At 42.7% G+C, this 17,928-nt stretch overlaps 1 protein-coding gene across 1 annotated transcript in view; it reads left to right on the top strand.

The window, feature by feature from the left end:
- Nucleotides 1-5,240: 5,240 nt before the first annotated feature.
- NFATC2 (nuclear factor of activated T cells 2) overlaps nucleotides 5,241-17,928 on the top strand; it is a 184,235-nt gene continuing 171,547 nt past the window's right edge. Inside the window, exon 1 of the mRNA XM_042466007.1 lies at nucleotides 5,241-5,355. Within this exon, the coding sequence (XP_042321941.1) occupies nucleotides 5,292-5,355 (64 nt within the window). The 5' untranslated portion in view covers nucleotides 5,241-5,291. The remainder of the gene's footprint in view (nucleotides 5,356-17,928) is intronic.

Genomic DNA, 17,928 nt, shown 5'->3' on the forward strand with positions numbered 1-17,928 from the left:
CTTACAACACTCCTGTGAGGTAAAGGAGACTGGATGGTCCAAAGTCATCCAGGGAACTTTATAGCAGAACTGGGACTTCTAAACCTGGGCCGCCATACTCCTTCCACGATACCACACTACACTGTTATAGTGCTACTGTTGTTGTTGTTGTTAGCTGTCCTTGAGACCCCCGACTCATGGCAATCCTGTGGATGAGACATCTCCAAGACCCCTTGTCCTGCTCTGCTCAGGTTCTGCAAACTCATGCCCATGACCTCTTTGACTGAGTCTATCCATCTAGCATGAGACCTTCTTTTCTACTGCCCTCTCTTTTATCTAGCATTATTGTCTTTTCAAGTGAGTCATGGCTTCTTATGATGTGGCCAAAGTACAACAGCCTCATTTTGGTCATCATGCCTTCCAGGGAGAGCTCAGGTTTGATTGGTTCAATGACCCCTTTATTTGTCTTTTTGTCTGTCCATGGTATCCTCAGCACTCTTCTCCCATGGCACATCTCAAATGCATTTATTTTTTTCCTATCCTTTTTCGTTCCACTTTAAGTGCTATGGTTGCCTTCTGTGGAATTCTGGGGTTTGCAGCTTAGTGAGGCCCAAGAGTTCTCTGACTGAGAATGCTAAACTCCCCTCCCTAAACTGCAAATAGAGCCAGCGTAGTGTAGTTGTGTGAGTTTTGGACTATGACTCTGGAGACATTAGGGTTTGAATCCTGGCTAGGGCACTGAGTGGCCTTGGGAAAGTCACACTCTCTCAGCCTCAGAGGATGGCAATGACAACCACCTATAAAGAAACTTGCCAAGATAACCCCATGAGTTATCCCACCGTAAGCTGGAAACAACCTGAAGACACACAACAACAACAAAAACTGCAAATCCCAGGATTCCACAAGAGGCAGCCATAGCAGTTAAAGTGGAATATAGCAAGCACTACAACAGTGTAGCATGAACTCCTGTTCTACACTAGCATGTGTTGTATAATACATTATGTTCATTATATACTTTTATATTTTTGTAGAATGTCCATTGAAAGCAGCTACTGCAATTCTAGTTAATTAATACAAACCATACCCCTGAACATTGGATTCATTGCTTTGAAGTAGCCACAGACCTCTCATTTTGTGCTACTAATACTTGCTATCCACAATTCACTCCAAAGTAAGTAAAGGTGAATACACCAGGCCAAACTGTTTGTATGTCAAGCCTAATATTGTCTACTGCTACCACCAGCAGCTATTATTCTCCAGCATCGCAGCTATCTGGATCCTCATCTGCCCGATCCTTGTTATTGAAAGATGCCAGTAATTGCACCTGAAAGGGTCTGCATGCAGATCACAAGCTCTACTACTAAGCTGTGATTACTTCCCACAAGGCACCAAGATTACCAGGTGATCTTCAGTATTAATTCTCAGTGAAAGGACAAAAATAAAGGCACTTTAGAGTCACATGCAGTAAATCAGATTGAAGTCCCTTTGATATTCATGCCTTGCTTAATCAGTCCACAAACCTGTTTACCTAGCAGTTTGGGCTTCTGTTTTCAGCAATGGCCAGCTAGACTTTCTGGAGAGACTTGCAAGCAGAGGGCATAAAGACTTCAGTTATTAATGGAGTGTACTTGGGTATATTGCCTCTGAGGCTCATACAGCTCTGTCTGTGAAAGGTGATGAGCAATGTGCAATAATATGTCAACAGAGAGAGCTCTATAGAACTACATTTGGCAAAGGGAAATTAGTGGCCTCCAGAAACATTGGTTGGATGTTCTAATCTTAATGCAGCAAAACCCTTAAATAACCCTCCCATCCACTTGAAAGTGTATTCCATAATGATTTTCCACCTCTCCTCTCAGTGTTTACCATAAGAAAGAATTCTTCTGCTATCCACAAATGTAGTCCACTTGAGGCAAGTACTACATTGGAAGAGAAAGGAAATAATAGCATTGATGGTCCAGATATAAACTGGCTAAAATGCAGCACATTCTAAGTCCCATTCATGAATAAGTTAACCAGGTGACTCCAACACCATCACTCTTTTTCCCTCTTGTATGATTTTTTAAAAATATTTTTTTTGCCTGATGAAGAAGCCAGTAGAGCTTTGAAAGCTTGCATGATGGGGTTTGTGCAGTCTGGCTAACCAATAAAAATGTAATCCCTTTGTGGATCGTGGATTGTGTTTTATTTTACTGTATGGCCACCATGGCTACCCCTGAATATATATCCTGGGGTTAACCAGAGTTTAACTGCTCCCTGTATTTAAGCCTGCAAGCCCAGTACTCTATGCTTCTGTAAGGGTAAGTCCCATTGAACACAGTGGGGCTTATTACCAACTAAACATACCTAAGGTTGAGCCATAAAAACCAAGACTTTCCACAAGATCTCTAGTCTGGTAGAGAACAGTAAAGGTGTAGCAATTGGTATCAGTTTAGGATTGGAGACTCGCCTTCAAATCTCTTTTCAGCCACACATTTCACCCTGGAACATTAACAACATAAGATATGCTGACAACACTTTACTACTAGCAGAAAACAACAAAGACCTCAACCAGTTACTAAAGAAAGCCAAAGAGGAAAGTGCCAAGGTAGGCTTAATGCTGAATATTAAGAAAACAAAAATAATGACCATGGAAGAACTACATGAATTCATCCTAGATGATGACAAACTAGAATCAGTCAAAGCGTTCCCTTACATTGGATCAAACATTGATCAAAATGGAGACTGCAGTCAAGAAATCAGAAGACTGGAATTGGGAAGGCAGTTATGAAGGGATTAGACAAGGTCCTAAAGTGCAAACACATACCACTGAATACAAAAGTTAGGATTGTCCAAACTATTGCATTCCCTGTCACAATATATGGATGTGAGGGCTGGGCAGTGATGAAAGCTGATAGAAAGGAAATCAACACCTTTGAGATGTAGTGCTGGGGAAGAATGCTGAGGACAGCCAAAAAGACAAATAAGTTGGTCCTTGAACAGATCAGCCCAAATCCTTCCTGGAAGCTAGGATGATTAACTTAAGGCTTTCATACTTTGGCTACATCATGAGAAGGCATAACTCATTAGCAAAATCAATAATGCTAGGGAAGGTAAAACTCCGTAGAAAGAGAGGAAGACTGCATGCATGCCAGATGGTTGGAGAGGATACAGGCCTGAGCCCAGAGGACCTGAGCAGAGAGGTAGAGGAGATTGGGTCTTGGAGATGTCTCATTCAAAGGGTTACCATGCGTCAAGGTTGACTTGAGAGTAGTAAACAAATACAAGGACAAGGACAGCAACAGCCACTCCCACTTTCCCTCTCATAAGGGCACATCCACATTGCACACTTACAGCACTCTGACAGTCTTCTGCCGTTTGCTTCATCCTATGGGTTTCTGAGATTTGTGGTGCAGTGGTCTGAACACTGGATTAGGACTCTGGAGGCCAAGGTTCAATTCCCTGCTTGGCCATGGAACTCACTGGGTAACCTTGGGCAAGTCACAAGCTCTCAGCCTCAGGGGAAAGCAATAGCAAAGCTCCTCTGAACCATGACAGGTTTGCTTTAGGATTGCCAAATGTCAGAAATGACTTGAAGGCACCCAACAACAAGGGGTACCTAAGGCCTCCACCTGAACTAGAGATTTCTAGCAGAGGAGTAAGATTTTAACTAAACTACGTGAATTTCAGGAATCCACAGAATGGAGCCAATGGCAGTTACAGGAGTATGAAACTGGAATAGCTGTGTGGTGTGGATACACCCATAGTCTAACTGGTTTTGTAGGGCTGTTAAAATAAGAAGAGGGGAAAACAAGCCTCCATGCCGCCTTGAATTCCTTGGAGGAAACGAGGGATACAAGGATCACTTTTAGATAAAGTAAGCCATACCTAAATTGAGAACAATGGTGATAAAGATGATACAAATAGTGTGATAAATGTCATGACCACTGGTCATTTTTAGCTGGATAGGATTCAGGCCGAAGTGTGTAACTGATGCTGGGTTGGATCCCTTGGTGATTGATTTATTTGTGTTGAAAGTTAAGGCTTGAAAGGTTTGAGAAAGAAAGAAAAGAAAAGAAAAGAAAAGAAAAGAAAAGAGAGAACACTCATAATTTCTTCTCCTGGTGTGTTCTGTCCACTTTTCCCGTTCAACAAACAGGTGCTTGTGTTGGATTAGAGAGAAAGAGAGAGAGAAAAGGAAGGAAGGAAGGAAGGAAGGAAGGAGAAAAACTCTTATCCATTTCTTCCATCTGTCCACTTTTCCCTTCATTGCACTTTGCACTGCCCAACAATTGGGTACTTGTCTTGCATTAGAGAGGAAGAGAAAGAAAGAGAGAGAAAGAAAGAAAGAAAGAAGGCAGAGAAAGAACTCCCATCCATTTCTTCCCCTGGTGTGTTGCTCAACTTTTTCTCTTCTTTGCACTGCTCAAGAACCAGGTGCTTCTGTTGCAACAGAGAGAAAGAGAGGGAAGAAAAAAGGAAAGGAAAGGAAAGGAAAGGAAAGGAAAGGAAGGAAGAAAGAAAGAAAGAAAGAAAGAAAGAGCTCTTATCCATTGTCTTTCCCTGGTGTGTTGTGTCCACTTTCTCCTGTTCTTGGCTCTGTCCAACAACTGGGTGCTTGTGTTGCATTAGAGAGAGAGAGAGAGAGAGAGAGAGAGAGAGAGAGAGAAGGAAGGCCAGGCCTCTCATGCCCTTTCTTTCCCTCTCCTTGCCTCTTCCGCAGCCGGGCTCCGGTGCTGCTGCCTGGGAGCGGTCGGGCGGAGGGGCTGCTGCTGTGCTCCTTGGCCGAGGGCCGGGCGGCGACGTCATGGATGGCTGCGAGTGGAAGTTTGCAGGAAAGCCCTCCGTCGAGGCGATGGAGCCGATCCAAGGGTTTCCATGGCGCTGGGCATAAACAGGACGAAACAGTGAGGGAATCCCGTTATTTTACAGCATTCAACGACTATAAACACTCGGCGCAGGGAAGGAAGTGGCCTTTCCCTGCGAGGAGGAGGAAGACGCCGCCGCCGCCTCCTCCTCCTCCTCCTCCTCCTCCGATCCCTGGGGGCGAAGAGAGCAGAGCAGCAGCAGCCGGCAGCGCTCCCGCTCCGCTCGGCTCCCTCCGTCCCTCGGAGCCACGCGCGACGCCCGCCACGCGGGGAAGGAAGGAAGCAGGCAGGCAGGCACCGCCAAGACCCACCGGGCTCCCAGGGACACACAGAGCGGGAAGAAGCAGTTTGAAAGGAGGGGGAAACCTCCTGCCTTTGCTTTTACTCTGGGCTAGAATAAAGCTAACATAGTAATAATAATAGTAATCATCATCATCATCATCATCATCATCATCATCATCGCAAATGCAGAGAGAAACCGCCTGCCGGCTGCTCCACTATCCCCACATCATGCGATCCAGGGAGCAAGGTAAAGCAGCCCTGGCCTTCTGGGCTTCTTCAATGCATTGGGGTCATGTTTAGGATTTAGGGATCAAGTCCTTGCAACAGATTTCTCAAGATGCATCGGTTTCTTTTTTAGGAATCCTTGCTATATATATTAAATACATATATATCCTTCTCATATGCTATATATATATTATTGGTTTCTTATTTAGGATCTACAGATCAAGGGAGAATCCTTGCCTCGTGTATATATATATATATATACACACAATATTAACTGTATTGGTCTCTTATTTAGCATCTACGGATCAAGGGAGAATCCTTGCCATATATATATTATTGAAATGTATTGGTTTCTTATTTCTAACCTATGGATCAAGATAAAGTCCCTGCAGTTTTTGTTTTTTAAATGTATTGGACTCTTGTTTATGATCTAAAGATCAAAGTAGAGAGTCCTTGTCTATACACACATATATATATTTCTGATTTAGGGTCTATGGATCAAGATAGAGAGTCCTTGCCATTTCTGTTCGTCAATGTATATGTTTGTGTCCTTGTTGGGGATGCCCTCCCTCGCAGCCCCTGAGGCCTCCTTGCCCCTTTTCATTCATATTGGGTGGCATTATGCCCTCTTCTCCTCTGCCAGCCTCGCTCGCTTTCTCTATGCCTGCCTCTGTCTCTCTTGCTTCTCTGCTTGGGACGTTGCTTTTCTTTTCCATGTGGTTAATAATAATAATAATAATAATAATAATAATAATAATAATAATAATAAGGGCTGCCTGCTCTCCCGATGCGTGCAACTCCCATGCCACTGAGAGACACATGCCAGCCTCTTTCCTTCCTTCTTTCCTGCCCAGGGAAATGCCAGCTTTGCCCCCTCCCAAAGGGGCATCCCTGGCAGAGCAGAGGATCTCCGAAGGGAGGAAAGTCAGAAAGGGGAAGAAGGGGTTTCCCTGGGAAGGGAAGAAGGGAGGGAGGGAGGGAGGGAGGTGCCACGTTTTGGGAGGAAAAGGGAAAAGACTAGATGCAGAGAAAGCCAAAAAGGATGCTGGCACGGTTCAGTCATGCATCTGAGGAAATAGACTGAAGCCTAGGAAAACTCATGCTGCCAATGTCTTTCTTTCACTACAAGGTCTCTCCAGATGCAAGGCTTGGGACTGCTAGGATGCAGGGATATATAGTCCCCCCTCCTTGAAATTGGATCTGATTGTCCCTCTCTCCAGTCTTAACGCTCCATCCAGATCAGACGAGACCAGGCGTGTCCTCCTTTTCCAGGACATGTCCTCCATCCCAGCCTTCTGCCCAAATGTCCTCCATTCTGAGCAGAACCGAAAAGCATGCCTTTCTTTTCCCTGAGACTTTAGAGGTTTGCTTAGGTCCTGTCCTCCATTTGTCTCCCCCGTCCTCCATCTTCGCGGTGCCTTGTCCTCCATGCCGGGGAGGACCTCTGCTCCCTCTGCTCCAGATCTTCCTCTCACCCATCTTTTCATGGAAAAGGGTCGGTTTTGGGGTTTAACTCTTAAGGCTGCATCCGCACTAGAGGAATAACCTGGTTGGTTTCGCACTGCTTAGACTCTTTTCTGACTCAAGGCTATGGAATTATGGGAGCCCAGAGCGGAACAAACCACTATACCAGACTGGTGTGTATGTGTATGAACGAGACAGTCTGGTGTAGTGGTTTGAGCCTTGGACTATGACTCTGGAGTCTAGGGTCCGAATCCACACTTGGAAATTCCCCTGGGGGACAAGTCACACTCTCTCAGCCCCAAGGGATGGCAATGGCGAAGCCCTTTGGAAAAAGCTGGCCAAGAACACCCTCTGATTGGTTCGCCTCAGGGTTGCCGTAAATCGGAGTCAATTTAAAGGCACACAACAACCTGTCTGTCTGTCTGTCCAGCCGTCCGTCTGTCTGTCTGTCTGTCTGTCTATCTCTCTCTCTCTCTCTCTCTATCTCTCTATCTATCTATCTATCTCTGTCAGTTTGTTTATCTGTCCAGCCATCTATGTCTGTCTGTCTGTCTATCTATCCCATCTATGTCTGTCTGTCTGTCTGTCTGTCTGTCTGTCTGTCTGTCTGTCTGTCTATCTATCTATCTATCTATCTATCTATCCACACAACCATCCATCCATCCATCCATCCATCCATCCATCCATCCACCCATCCACCTAACCCATCCATCCACACAACCGTCTGTCTGTCTGTCCGTCCATCTGTCCATCCATCCATCTATCTATCATCCACCTATCTATTTATCTATCTATCCAACCACCCATCCATTCATCATCCACCGATCTACCTACCATCTCCATCCCCAGCACTGCCTCTCTTTGGAATCATAGGTCTCCGAGAAAGTCAAAAGGGAGGGGGACACCACACTTTCTGGTCCTCAGATCTTCCCAGATCTGTGGGATCCTGGGCAGCATTGGGCTACAGACAGTGTTGTGTCCCCCTTTTTGACACTCTCGGCGCCCTTGGACTCCCGAGACTGCATCCGCACTGCAGAAGCAATCCGGTTTGACATTGCTCTAATGCTTTGAGATCCTGGGGTTTGCTGTTCGCTGGGGCGTCAGAGAGAGAAGACGGAATCTCTCGCAGTGCCACAGACGGACTTCCATAGCATTGAGCCATGACAGTTCAAGCGGCATCAAACTGGATTATTGCTCCAGTGCGGATGCAAGAACCATTTCGATGTTCTGGTTAAAAAATAACCAACAAGGAAAGCCATTGATCTCTCTGGCTCTTCTCAAAAATATAAATAAAGTGGTAAAGTGATGCAACGCATTGAGCGTTGGACTAGGACTCTGGAGACCAGGCTTTGAATCCCGGTTCGTCCATGAAAAACTTTCCTTGGGCCAGTCACACTCTCTCTGTCTCAGAGGATGGCAATGGCAAACCCCTTTACAACAGATCTTGGTAAGAAAAACCCATGATATTATGGCCTGTTGTGTGTGCCTTCAAGTCGTTTCTGACTTATGGCCACCCTAAAGTGAATCTGTTGTGGGTTTTTTTCTGGCAAGATTTGTTCAGATGAGGTTTGCCATTGCCTTCCCCTGAGGCTGAGAGAGTGTGACTTGCTCAAGGTCAACCAGTGGCTTTCAGGGTCGCCATAAGTCAGAACCAAGAGTCACAATGACAAAAACAGATCTCTAGGCCGCAGCTCTCTTCCAGAGTGCCATTGAACTCAGCAGGGCTTCCTTCTGAATAGACCTGTGCTGCATTGCAGGATCAGTCTTCTGCCACACTGCAGGATTAGTGCAGTTGGACACCACTTTTAACTGCCAAGGCTCCATCCTATGGAATCCTGAGATGTGCAGTTTTGTTGTGGCCCCAGAGCCCTCTGAGGGAGGTGGCTAAATGTCTCACAAAACTACAAATCCCAGTGTTCCATAGGATGGAGCCATGCAGTTAAAGTGGTGTCAAACTGCACTAATGCCGCAGTGGCGATGCAAACTTTGTGTTGCCACCCACCTTCCTCCTCCCACTGTGCTATGTTTTGTTGCCAATGCTTTACCCTCCATTCAGCCTCTTCTCAGATTTTTGTTGTTGTTAACAGCCCTGAGTTGGTCTGGATCATGTGGATGAGACATCTCCTTCATTGCTCTGCTTAGGTCCTGTAAATGCATACCCTTGGCCTTCCTAATAGAGTCCATCCATGTGGTTTGCAGTCTTCCTCTCTTTCTACAGTACTTCCCTCCACCTTTCCTTGCCTTATTGCCTTTTCTCATGATGTGGCCAAAGTACGGCAGCCTCAGTTCCATCATCTTGGCTTCCAGGAAGAGTTCTAGCTTCGTTGGTTCTAGGATCTATCTGTTTGTCCATAGTATCATCAGCACTCTTCTCCAGCACCACTCCTCAAACGTGTTGGTTTTCTTCTTATTCACTTTTCTTCACTGCCCAACTCTCAGATCCGTACATGGTGAAGGGGAATACAATGGTTTGGATGATTCTAACTTTAGTGTTTAGTTTTTTATCTTTGCACTGTAGGCTCTTTTCTATTTCTTTCATAGCTGCCCTCCCCATGTCGTCTTCTTATACTGGTCTTCATGCAAAACAGTTGTAGCTGTTTAATACCACTTGGCTGCAGCCTGTGGAATCCTGGGATTTCAGGTTCAGTGAGGCACTAGAACTCTCTAGCAAAGAGCCTAAATACCCCATGAAACTACAGATCCCAGGACTCTCTAGGATAGAGCTATGGCAGTTACAGTGGAATTATAGTGCTATGGTTGCGTAGTGTGAAAGAAACATAGAATCATAGTGCTGGAACGGACCACAAGGGCCACCCAGTCCGACCCCCTGCCATGCAGGAAATCACAAACAAAGCACTTCCTGACAGATGACCATCAAGCCTCTGTTTAAAGGAGGAGTAGGCAATATTTTGAGCCGGGGGCTGGGTTGCTGTCCCTCAGACAACTGGGGGGGCCGAAGCCAAAAAATAAATAATTAAATATTTTTTTTAAAAAAAAATTAAATAAATAAATAAACCGGGACAAATGTAGGACAAAATTTTCAAATGGAGGACACTTTTTTAAAAAAAAGATGGAGGACACACAAAAAATTTGCTGATTTTTTAAAAAATGTTAATATAAATGCATGTTTCTGAGTCTTCTGTAGACAATTGCCCCCCTTGCCCGCCGCTTGTCCCCCTTGCCCGCCGCTTGCCCCCCTTGCCCGCCTCCTCCTGATAGGCCAAAGGCCCCACGCCCTCACGCGAGAGGCCAAAGGCTCCGGCGGCAATCGGCGGCAGGACCGGGCTGGGGCCGGTCCCAAGGCCTTGCCGGGCCGCATCCGGCCCGCAGGCCGCAGGTTGCCTACCCCTGGTTTAAAGACTCCAAAGAAGGAGACTCCCTCACTCTCTGAGATAATGTGTTCCACTGTCAAACAGCTCATACTGTCAGTAAGTTCTTCTTGATATTGAGGTGGAATCTCTTTTCCTGTAGTTTGAATCCATTGCTCCAGATCCTATTCTCTGGAGCAGCAGAAAACAAGCTCTCTTAGAATCATAGAGCTGAAATGAATGCCAAGGATCATCCAGTCCACCCCCCCCCCCCCCCCCCCCCGGCAGTGCAGCTATCTAGAGCTAAAGCATTCTTGAGGGCAAAGTTAGGAGGGAGCAGCTGTGATCAAGAAACTGAGGACCAGAGATGGAGATGGAATTAAAGAAGCCCCAGCACTGAATGTTCACCCGAAGTGTGATTAGGAGTTGATTTTACATTAGGCAAACTAAATACACATTGGAGTGTGTAGGTATGACAGTGTGGCATGGTGCTTCTGTTCCTCTAGTTTTATTATAATTTGTCAGGTGGTGTAGTGATTTGAGTGTTGGATAAGGACACTCGACTCAGCCATAGAAATCAATTGGGTAATCTTGGGCAAGTCACACTTTCTCACCCTCAGAGGTAGGTGATGGAAAACCTCCTCTAAATGAGTTGTAAGATATACACTCCACAATTTGGAGCCCACTTGAAGGTGTATAACAACAACAATAGTTTATGCCTGACACAGAGGTGCGTAGTGGTGTGGAAATATGAGCCTGATGCTGCTGAAAACCACAGCTTGGATAAATGTACTTTTGGTGACTGCATAGCCACTGGCCTTACTGGCTAGAAGATTCTGGTTTGTGGTTCAAAAATTTTTCCAGCCTCCATTAGAAACAGAAGGCAGTGGCACCATCCACAACAGTACCATCTCACCCTCCAAGTGCAAAAATGGGTTCTCCTTTCCAAATATTTATCCCCTGTTTTTCTTCCCAAATACAGATTATTCATGGGCATCGTTGTTATAAGTAGGCAAGACTTGGTGGTGGTGGGGAGACGGGACTGGGGATTCAAAGGAGGCTGGTGAACATAAAATCATGTGTACAGAAACAATTTGTAAATAAGGAAAGCTGGGTGCACAATTTGTCCATCCTGAGCTAATTAATCTGGAACAACTATGCTACCAGTTAGGACACTCACTTTTATCCAGAACCAAATGTTGAAAGTGTGGCTAGACATCTTCTCAATTATTCTGTGTGCAGCCACCAAAGTGCGATTGAGTAATCCAAAAATAATACTTAGCACTGATTTACAGTTTAAAATCTAGCATTTATGTAGTCTGTCTTCTTTAATTTGAAAAAAAAAATTATGCTGTAATAATTTCTGCAATAGCAATTTACCAGTCAGTATGATTTCTGTATTGCAAGTGAGACACAAAGGTTCAGAAAGATATGTTTTGGCCCAGGCAGATCACTGCTTTCAGGGCTGAGGTGAGATTAAAGAGTCTTCCAGGCTTGTTGCTCATATTCGGCCATGCATGAGTCTTCTCCAACCCTGTGTGTGCCAGATGGAGTTGGACTACAATTCCCTTTATCTCCAGCCCATAAGAATGCAAGCTGGAAATAGTCATTGTTGTTGTCATCAGGATCATTCAGACATTTTTATTTTTTAGCATGATTATGTGAATAATCACTTTAACGCACTCCAGGTTTGTTATTCACACTGTGGGACTGCATCTCTGTGAGTCTGGGGTCTCTCACGTGCCAGCACTCGAATAAAGATGGGTGTCGATGATATTAATGTATTCAAAACACATTCAAGGCATGCAGAGTTTTATCCCAGTTTATCCCGGGTCTATTTGCATCAGTTATACACACTGCCAATGATGCGAATCTTTAAAAAAAAAAAGGGAAAATCCCAATATTGATTAAACTGAGTTAAGTGGGGGTTTTTGGCAGCCCCTTCCCCCCCTGAACATAATTGGATGCATTCAAAAGACATCTGAACAACAAAGATTCAACCCAGATTATTTTCACTGTCTGAATAACATCATAATCATAATAGGAATTGTAATCCCAATACATCTAAAGTGTACCTGTTTAGGGAAAGTTATATCACATTTTCATAATCTCCTTCACATGGTGCCTTGCACACTCTTTGGCTGCACACATTTTACATGGCAATAAATCCTCTTGAAATAATTGAAATTCTGAATAGTCATACATAGGATCACACTCCCACCCTGATAGTACCACATTCAGCTCCCTAGACCCAGATCTCCAGCCCCTTACCCAGGCCCAAACCCTCCCAAACTACTCCTTTTCTGACATCATGTGTGTATGTGACTTCCAGTCACCTGTCAACTTAGGGCCCCATGAATTTCATAAGGTTTTCTTAGGCTAGGAATACCCAGAAGTGGTTTTGCCAGTTCCTTCCTCTGAAATATGGATGGTGGTGTTCCATAGACATAAGGTGGTGTGTGTGTGTGTGTAATGGCCTCTCCAGAAGTGACAGTTCACCTTTTGAATAGTTAAAGCACTTCACCCAGCACTGGTTAACATCTTTAAAAGCCCTTCTTTTCAAAATCAGAAGTGGACTGCTTCTACATATCTGCATGTTTATTAATTTTTTTGGTATTTTTGGCCATCTGTATTGGCCTGGTAAAGTTGCTCATCCCTGTTTCATTTATAAAAGGCACAAAGAAAGATCCATCTCTAAAGCTTCCTATCAACCAAATGTTCCTACTTTCTTTAAACAATTTTACATGAGTTCTGTTTCATTTAGAGTAAGAAAAACTGAAAATGAATGAAAAATATTTATCAGAATGGGATAATTAATAGGCCTATTAAAAATAAAATGATTCAAAAATCAAGTAAAAATAAATTAACTTTAGCATGTTTAGTACTGTTACATTACTAAACAACTAAATTTTGTTGCTGTTGTTGTGTGTCTTTGTTTCCAACTTACAGATACCTTAAGCGGTTAAAGCAACTCTATCATGGGGTTTCAAGGTTTATTCAGAGGGGCTTTTGCCTTTGCCTACCACTGAGGCTGAGAGAGTGTGACCTGAGAGAGGGTCATCCATTAGGTTCTATGGCCAAGTTGGTATTCAGACCCTGGTCTCCAGAGTCTTAGTTCAGCACTCAAACCACTACGCCATGCTGGCTCTCAAACTACTTAATTAGAATTGTTAATACAAGAGAAATGAAAACCTACTGTTTATGACTCTTCATCAGTCTGTGTGCCCACAACACATTTAACCGTGCTCTGAGGGCTTCTCTATTACCAAATATTTCAATCAAATCCTTAAAGTTATTTTCCCATGCAAGCTTGCCTGGGCTCTGAGATCTGTGTGGGAGGCTCCACTCTGGTGCCACAACAAACTACACTTCCCAGAATTCCATAGCATTGAGCCATGGCAGTTAAAGTAGTGTGAAACCAGATATTTCTATCTGTTGTCCTTCACTAGCAAGCAAAATCCTTTCTCTTTGTGTGGATTTTCAGCCACTGACTAACTTCTGAGGATAGACTCTTAATGAGTAAGTGCTGTACTTTATTATTGGATCGTAGTCTGAGCCCTTAAACAATTATGGCTAAAATCTTCTTGAAAAATGCACATCTGTTGCACTGAGAAAATGTTATTTTTATACAGTAATGAGTCATGTATTTTTAGTTCAGACTCATTTTTAATCCTGTTTTCAATGGTGTAAATAATTTTATTTTACTTAGTAAAGGACCACATACAGGAGGCTCACAAAACTTATAGTGGATCTCCTTTGCAAATACAATACATTAGTTTGTTATGTGCCTTGAAGTTGTTTCCAACTTATGCTGGTCCTAAGGCAAACCTATCACTGGGTTGTGTTTGCAAGATTGGTTCAGAGTGGTTTTTGCCTTTGCCTTCCACTGAATCTGAGCAGGGATTTGAATCCTGGTCTCCAGAGTTGTAGTTCAACTGTCAAAGCACTACACACCTTGGCTCTCGATTATATACAGTAATATTGGTTTTTTTTAATTTTATTTTTTTAACTTGATGTTTACAAATTTTTCATATTTGGTTTACCAAAATGAAAGAAATTGTGAAGTTTCTTCTCATTCACCAACTTTACAGACAAATTCATTCGCTGTGAAGTATTTAGTATCAAGATAAGACTAATCTAACCTAATGCTTCCAACAGTGCTAGTACACCCCTCTTTCACTATTTTAGCAGCATCCTCATTAGCTTTATCTTCCGATAACAACACTTGCACTTCCAACAAATGGCTTTCACTATCACCTTCATTACCACACAATGACTTTGAAACATAGCTAAAGGTTGAATATTCATTCATTTATTATTTATCCAATTTATACCTGACTTGCTCCTGGGATGGAATCCAGAATGGCTTACAAAATGTTAAGATAAAAATTTAGATAAAAATACTTATTTTACAAAAAATAAATTTGGCAGACTTTTCTCCTATTTTTCTCACTTTCTTTTTCTCTTCTGCACTCTTGACATGTACTTGTACTCCATAATTTTCGTTCCCCCTGAAACTAACAACAAAACACACTTATTAGATTTGGTCCAGCATTTTAATCACAGTCCCAACAATGTATTAGTTCAGTCTTTATCTGCTCAAAGTGATGTACTGTTCTTTTAAGAAATATTTTCTGGGGGTCTACTGCCAGAGCCTTATAATTCTGATCTCAAGATGTATGTTGTTGTTTTTTCCTCATTTTTGAGTCATGTTAGTAAATGTTGCTGCTCACTGAGAATTTCAATATACTGAGATTGAGCAACAGGCAATATAGTCTGTTTTGTTTGTTTGTTGAGACATTGGTATTTGTTTTGTAATATATTGTTTATATCTCCAGCATACAGTGGGTTTCATGGGCAAGTGGAGAATTGAGATCAGGATTCGATTCCTCACTTGTTCATGAAACCCCCTTGGTGACCTTGGGCAAGTCACACTCTCTCAGCCTCAGAGGAAGGCAATGAATGGCAAACCTCCTCTGAACAAATCTTGCCAAGAAAAACCCATGATAGTTTACCTTAGGGTCACCATAAGCTAGAAACAATTTGAAAGTACATAACACTACCAACAACAACATACCACCCAGACCACAGTATCTACTAGCTGTCTCTTATCAATCTGGTAATTACATTCATTAACTGCCCATTACCAATTTTGAGTCATAAGCAGGATGACTTTAAATCCACCTTTTAATCACACTGGTATAGAATCAGATGGTTAGAAGGGCCTTTTAGAGACTGATTTATTTCAGCATCAGATTTTGTGGATTTGAATCCCGTTTTTCAGATGCGTTGCTGTATTGAGTTGGGCCTCTGCTACCAAGCAGGTAGGGTTTGGAGTCCTTATTACTATCATGACCAAGCACTGATCATTGTCCAGTGCTACACAAAGGGTTAATTTCTATTAGTGACTTTGATACTTTCCCATTAACTTGGTAATTTGAAACTGGAAAAAAACAAACATGAAGGCTGGAAATGGACTTTTCCTCCGTTGCTAATATGCTTATATCATTCTCATAGCTTCAGTGAGGTGTGTATGGTAGAGAGGGGTCACACTTGCACATCTTGATTTTCTTTGATTGTGTCTGCACTAGAGAACTGCATCCAGTGTGAGACCACTTTAACTACCGTGGCTCAGTGCTAGAGAATCCTGGGAATTGTGTTTTATTGTGGCACCAGCACTCTCTGACAAAGAAGGCTAAAGGTCTCACAAAGCTACAGTTCCCAGAATTCCCTAGCATTGAGCCAGGGCAGTTAAAGCAGTCTCAAACTGGGTTATTTCTGCAGTGTGAGATAGTCTGGGATATGTTGTTTAGAGACCCACTTTTACCATTAGCTATGAGCAGATGCTAGACCTCCCTCAGTGAAAGGATTGGAACCCTTCTCTGCTGTATTCCATCTGCAGCATCATTAACCACCAATAAAATTTATAACAGCAGTGGCAATAGTGTTTGGCCCCAAGCAAACACTTTGGGAGGCCTAGAACTACACCCAGTTCCAGAACAGAAGAACTGTTCATACGAAAATGCTCAGACTACATCATTTAGGAGGATAGTAGAAATGCAAACTTATCAAATACATGTAAGGCAGTTCTACCATTTCAAAGCTTTCCTGGTAATTTTTGGTGTGCAAAGAAGTTTATTGTTTTTATTTTTCAGAAAATGTGAAGGCATTCCTCTCCCCCCCCCCCCCGCCCGCCTCCCAGCACGCCAAATTGCTTTAATTGTACAGTGAGCCCTTGTTATCTGCTGGGATTTGATTCCACAAGCCCCCATGGATACCAAAATCCAAGGACACTCAAGTTCCATTACATACAATGGTGTAGTAAAATGGTGTCCCTTATATAGAATGGGAAAATCAAGGTTTACTTTTTGGATTAGGGGGGAGGGGGCAGGGAGGATATTTTCAAACTGTGGATGGTAGAATCTGTGGATACAAAGGGCTGATTTATTCTGAAGTTAAATAATCCCCGGAAAATTAATTAATATTTTGTATTCTGAAGTTAAATAATCCCTGGGAAATTAATTAATCTTTTGAATTTGTTCTTCTGATTTTAGTAACACAGTTTAGAATGTTAGCCTTCTTTATTCTAAGAAAAGACATTATTATACTTTGTGAGATGAATGCTGGATGTATTTTCAGATACATTATAAGAAATCCTAGCTGCAGAAATATGGCAGATGTAAGCAGATCCTGTGCAGTATGAGTTTAGATATGCTTACTCCAAAGTTAATCAACATATTCTGAGGTAAGCGTGCAGCCTATGTTTCATAAAAACCTATTGAAATTTCTCCTTCAGATTAACTGTTGAATTGGTAAAACTACCAAATGCCAGCTGTTGGTATTTTAGATGTAGGTATATAGAGCTTATATCTGCAGAAGGAATATCATTCCATTGCATCAAAAAAACTGCATGGGATGAAGTGGCTATGTCACACAAAAGTTTATGCCATATATATTTGTTGCAGCTGGATCTGCACTATGTTAGTTCAACATAGCTCCCACAGAAGTCAATTGGACTTAAGTCTTGACTTGGGTTGGTTTTAATAAGACCTGAATGCAGCTAACTTTTAGTCCACATCTAGTCATTAAATGAAATAAGGCTGTTTTTTCTTGTTCCAAAACACATGGACAGGTGTACATTTAAAAAAAAGAAAGAAAGATAAATGCACAGGAATAAAATGACATAAACCATCTCAGTGGGACTGACTTTTGAGAAGGCATTCTTAGAAGAACTGTAACCCTAAATTCCAGACCAGCTGCAATTCATTGCCAAAGTTTTAAGAAGATTCATATTCAAGGGATAATGGGTGGGAGCTTCCCTGAACTGAACAAATTCTCTTGCTCAAGTAAACTAATTTCATCATTCACCTCTTTAAAGAACAGGCCTGGGATAATAATATCTTAGGAGGCTTTTTATGCTATTTGGCTTAATATATATGTACTTTTTATTATGATATGTACATTCCATTGGTTTTCAAAGCTGCCTTCAGCATTTTTAATGGGAACATGGAGATTATGAGCAATTTTTCCGTTGGCTTTTTTTACCAAAACCACAGTGCACTTCAAATTGGGAGGAATATCTCTGACTCAGACTGACCCCAAAACTGACTTTAAAAAAAAAAAATGGATAGAAAATCACATGCAAGGCATGGGTGGGGTGGTGTCTTCCATATGCTTGTTTTAACAGTATTCATTTTTAATGGGCTTAACTCTGAGCAGGCAAATGCAATATGCAGTAAACTGTTAGTTCTCCGCCCCTTTCCAGCATTTCATAGTTATGCAAATTGAATTCAGATTAGCAGATGTGTGTGAATGCTTTTTCC

The sequence above is a fragment of the Sceloporus undulatus genome, chromosome 4, assembly GCF_019175285.1.
Source record: "Sceloporus undulatus isolate JIND9_A2432 ecotype Alabama chromosome 4, SceUnd_v1.1, whole genome shotgun sequence".
Classification (NCBI taxonomy): domain Eukaryota; kingdom Metazoa; phylum Chordata; class Lepidosauria; order Squamata; family Phrynosomatidae; genus Sceloporus; species Sceloporus undulatus.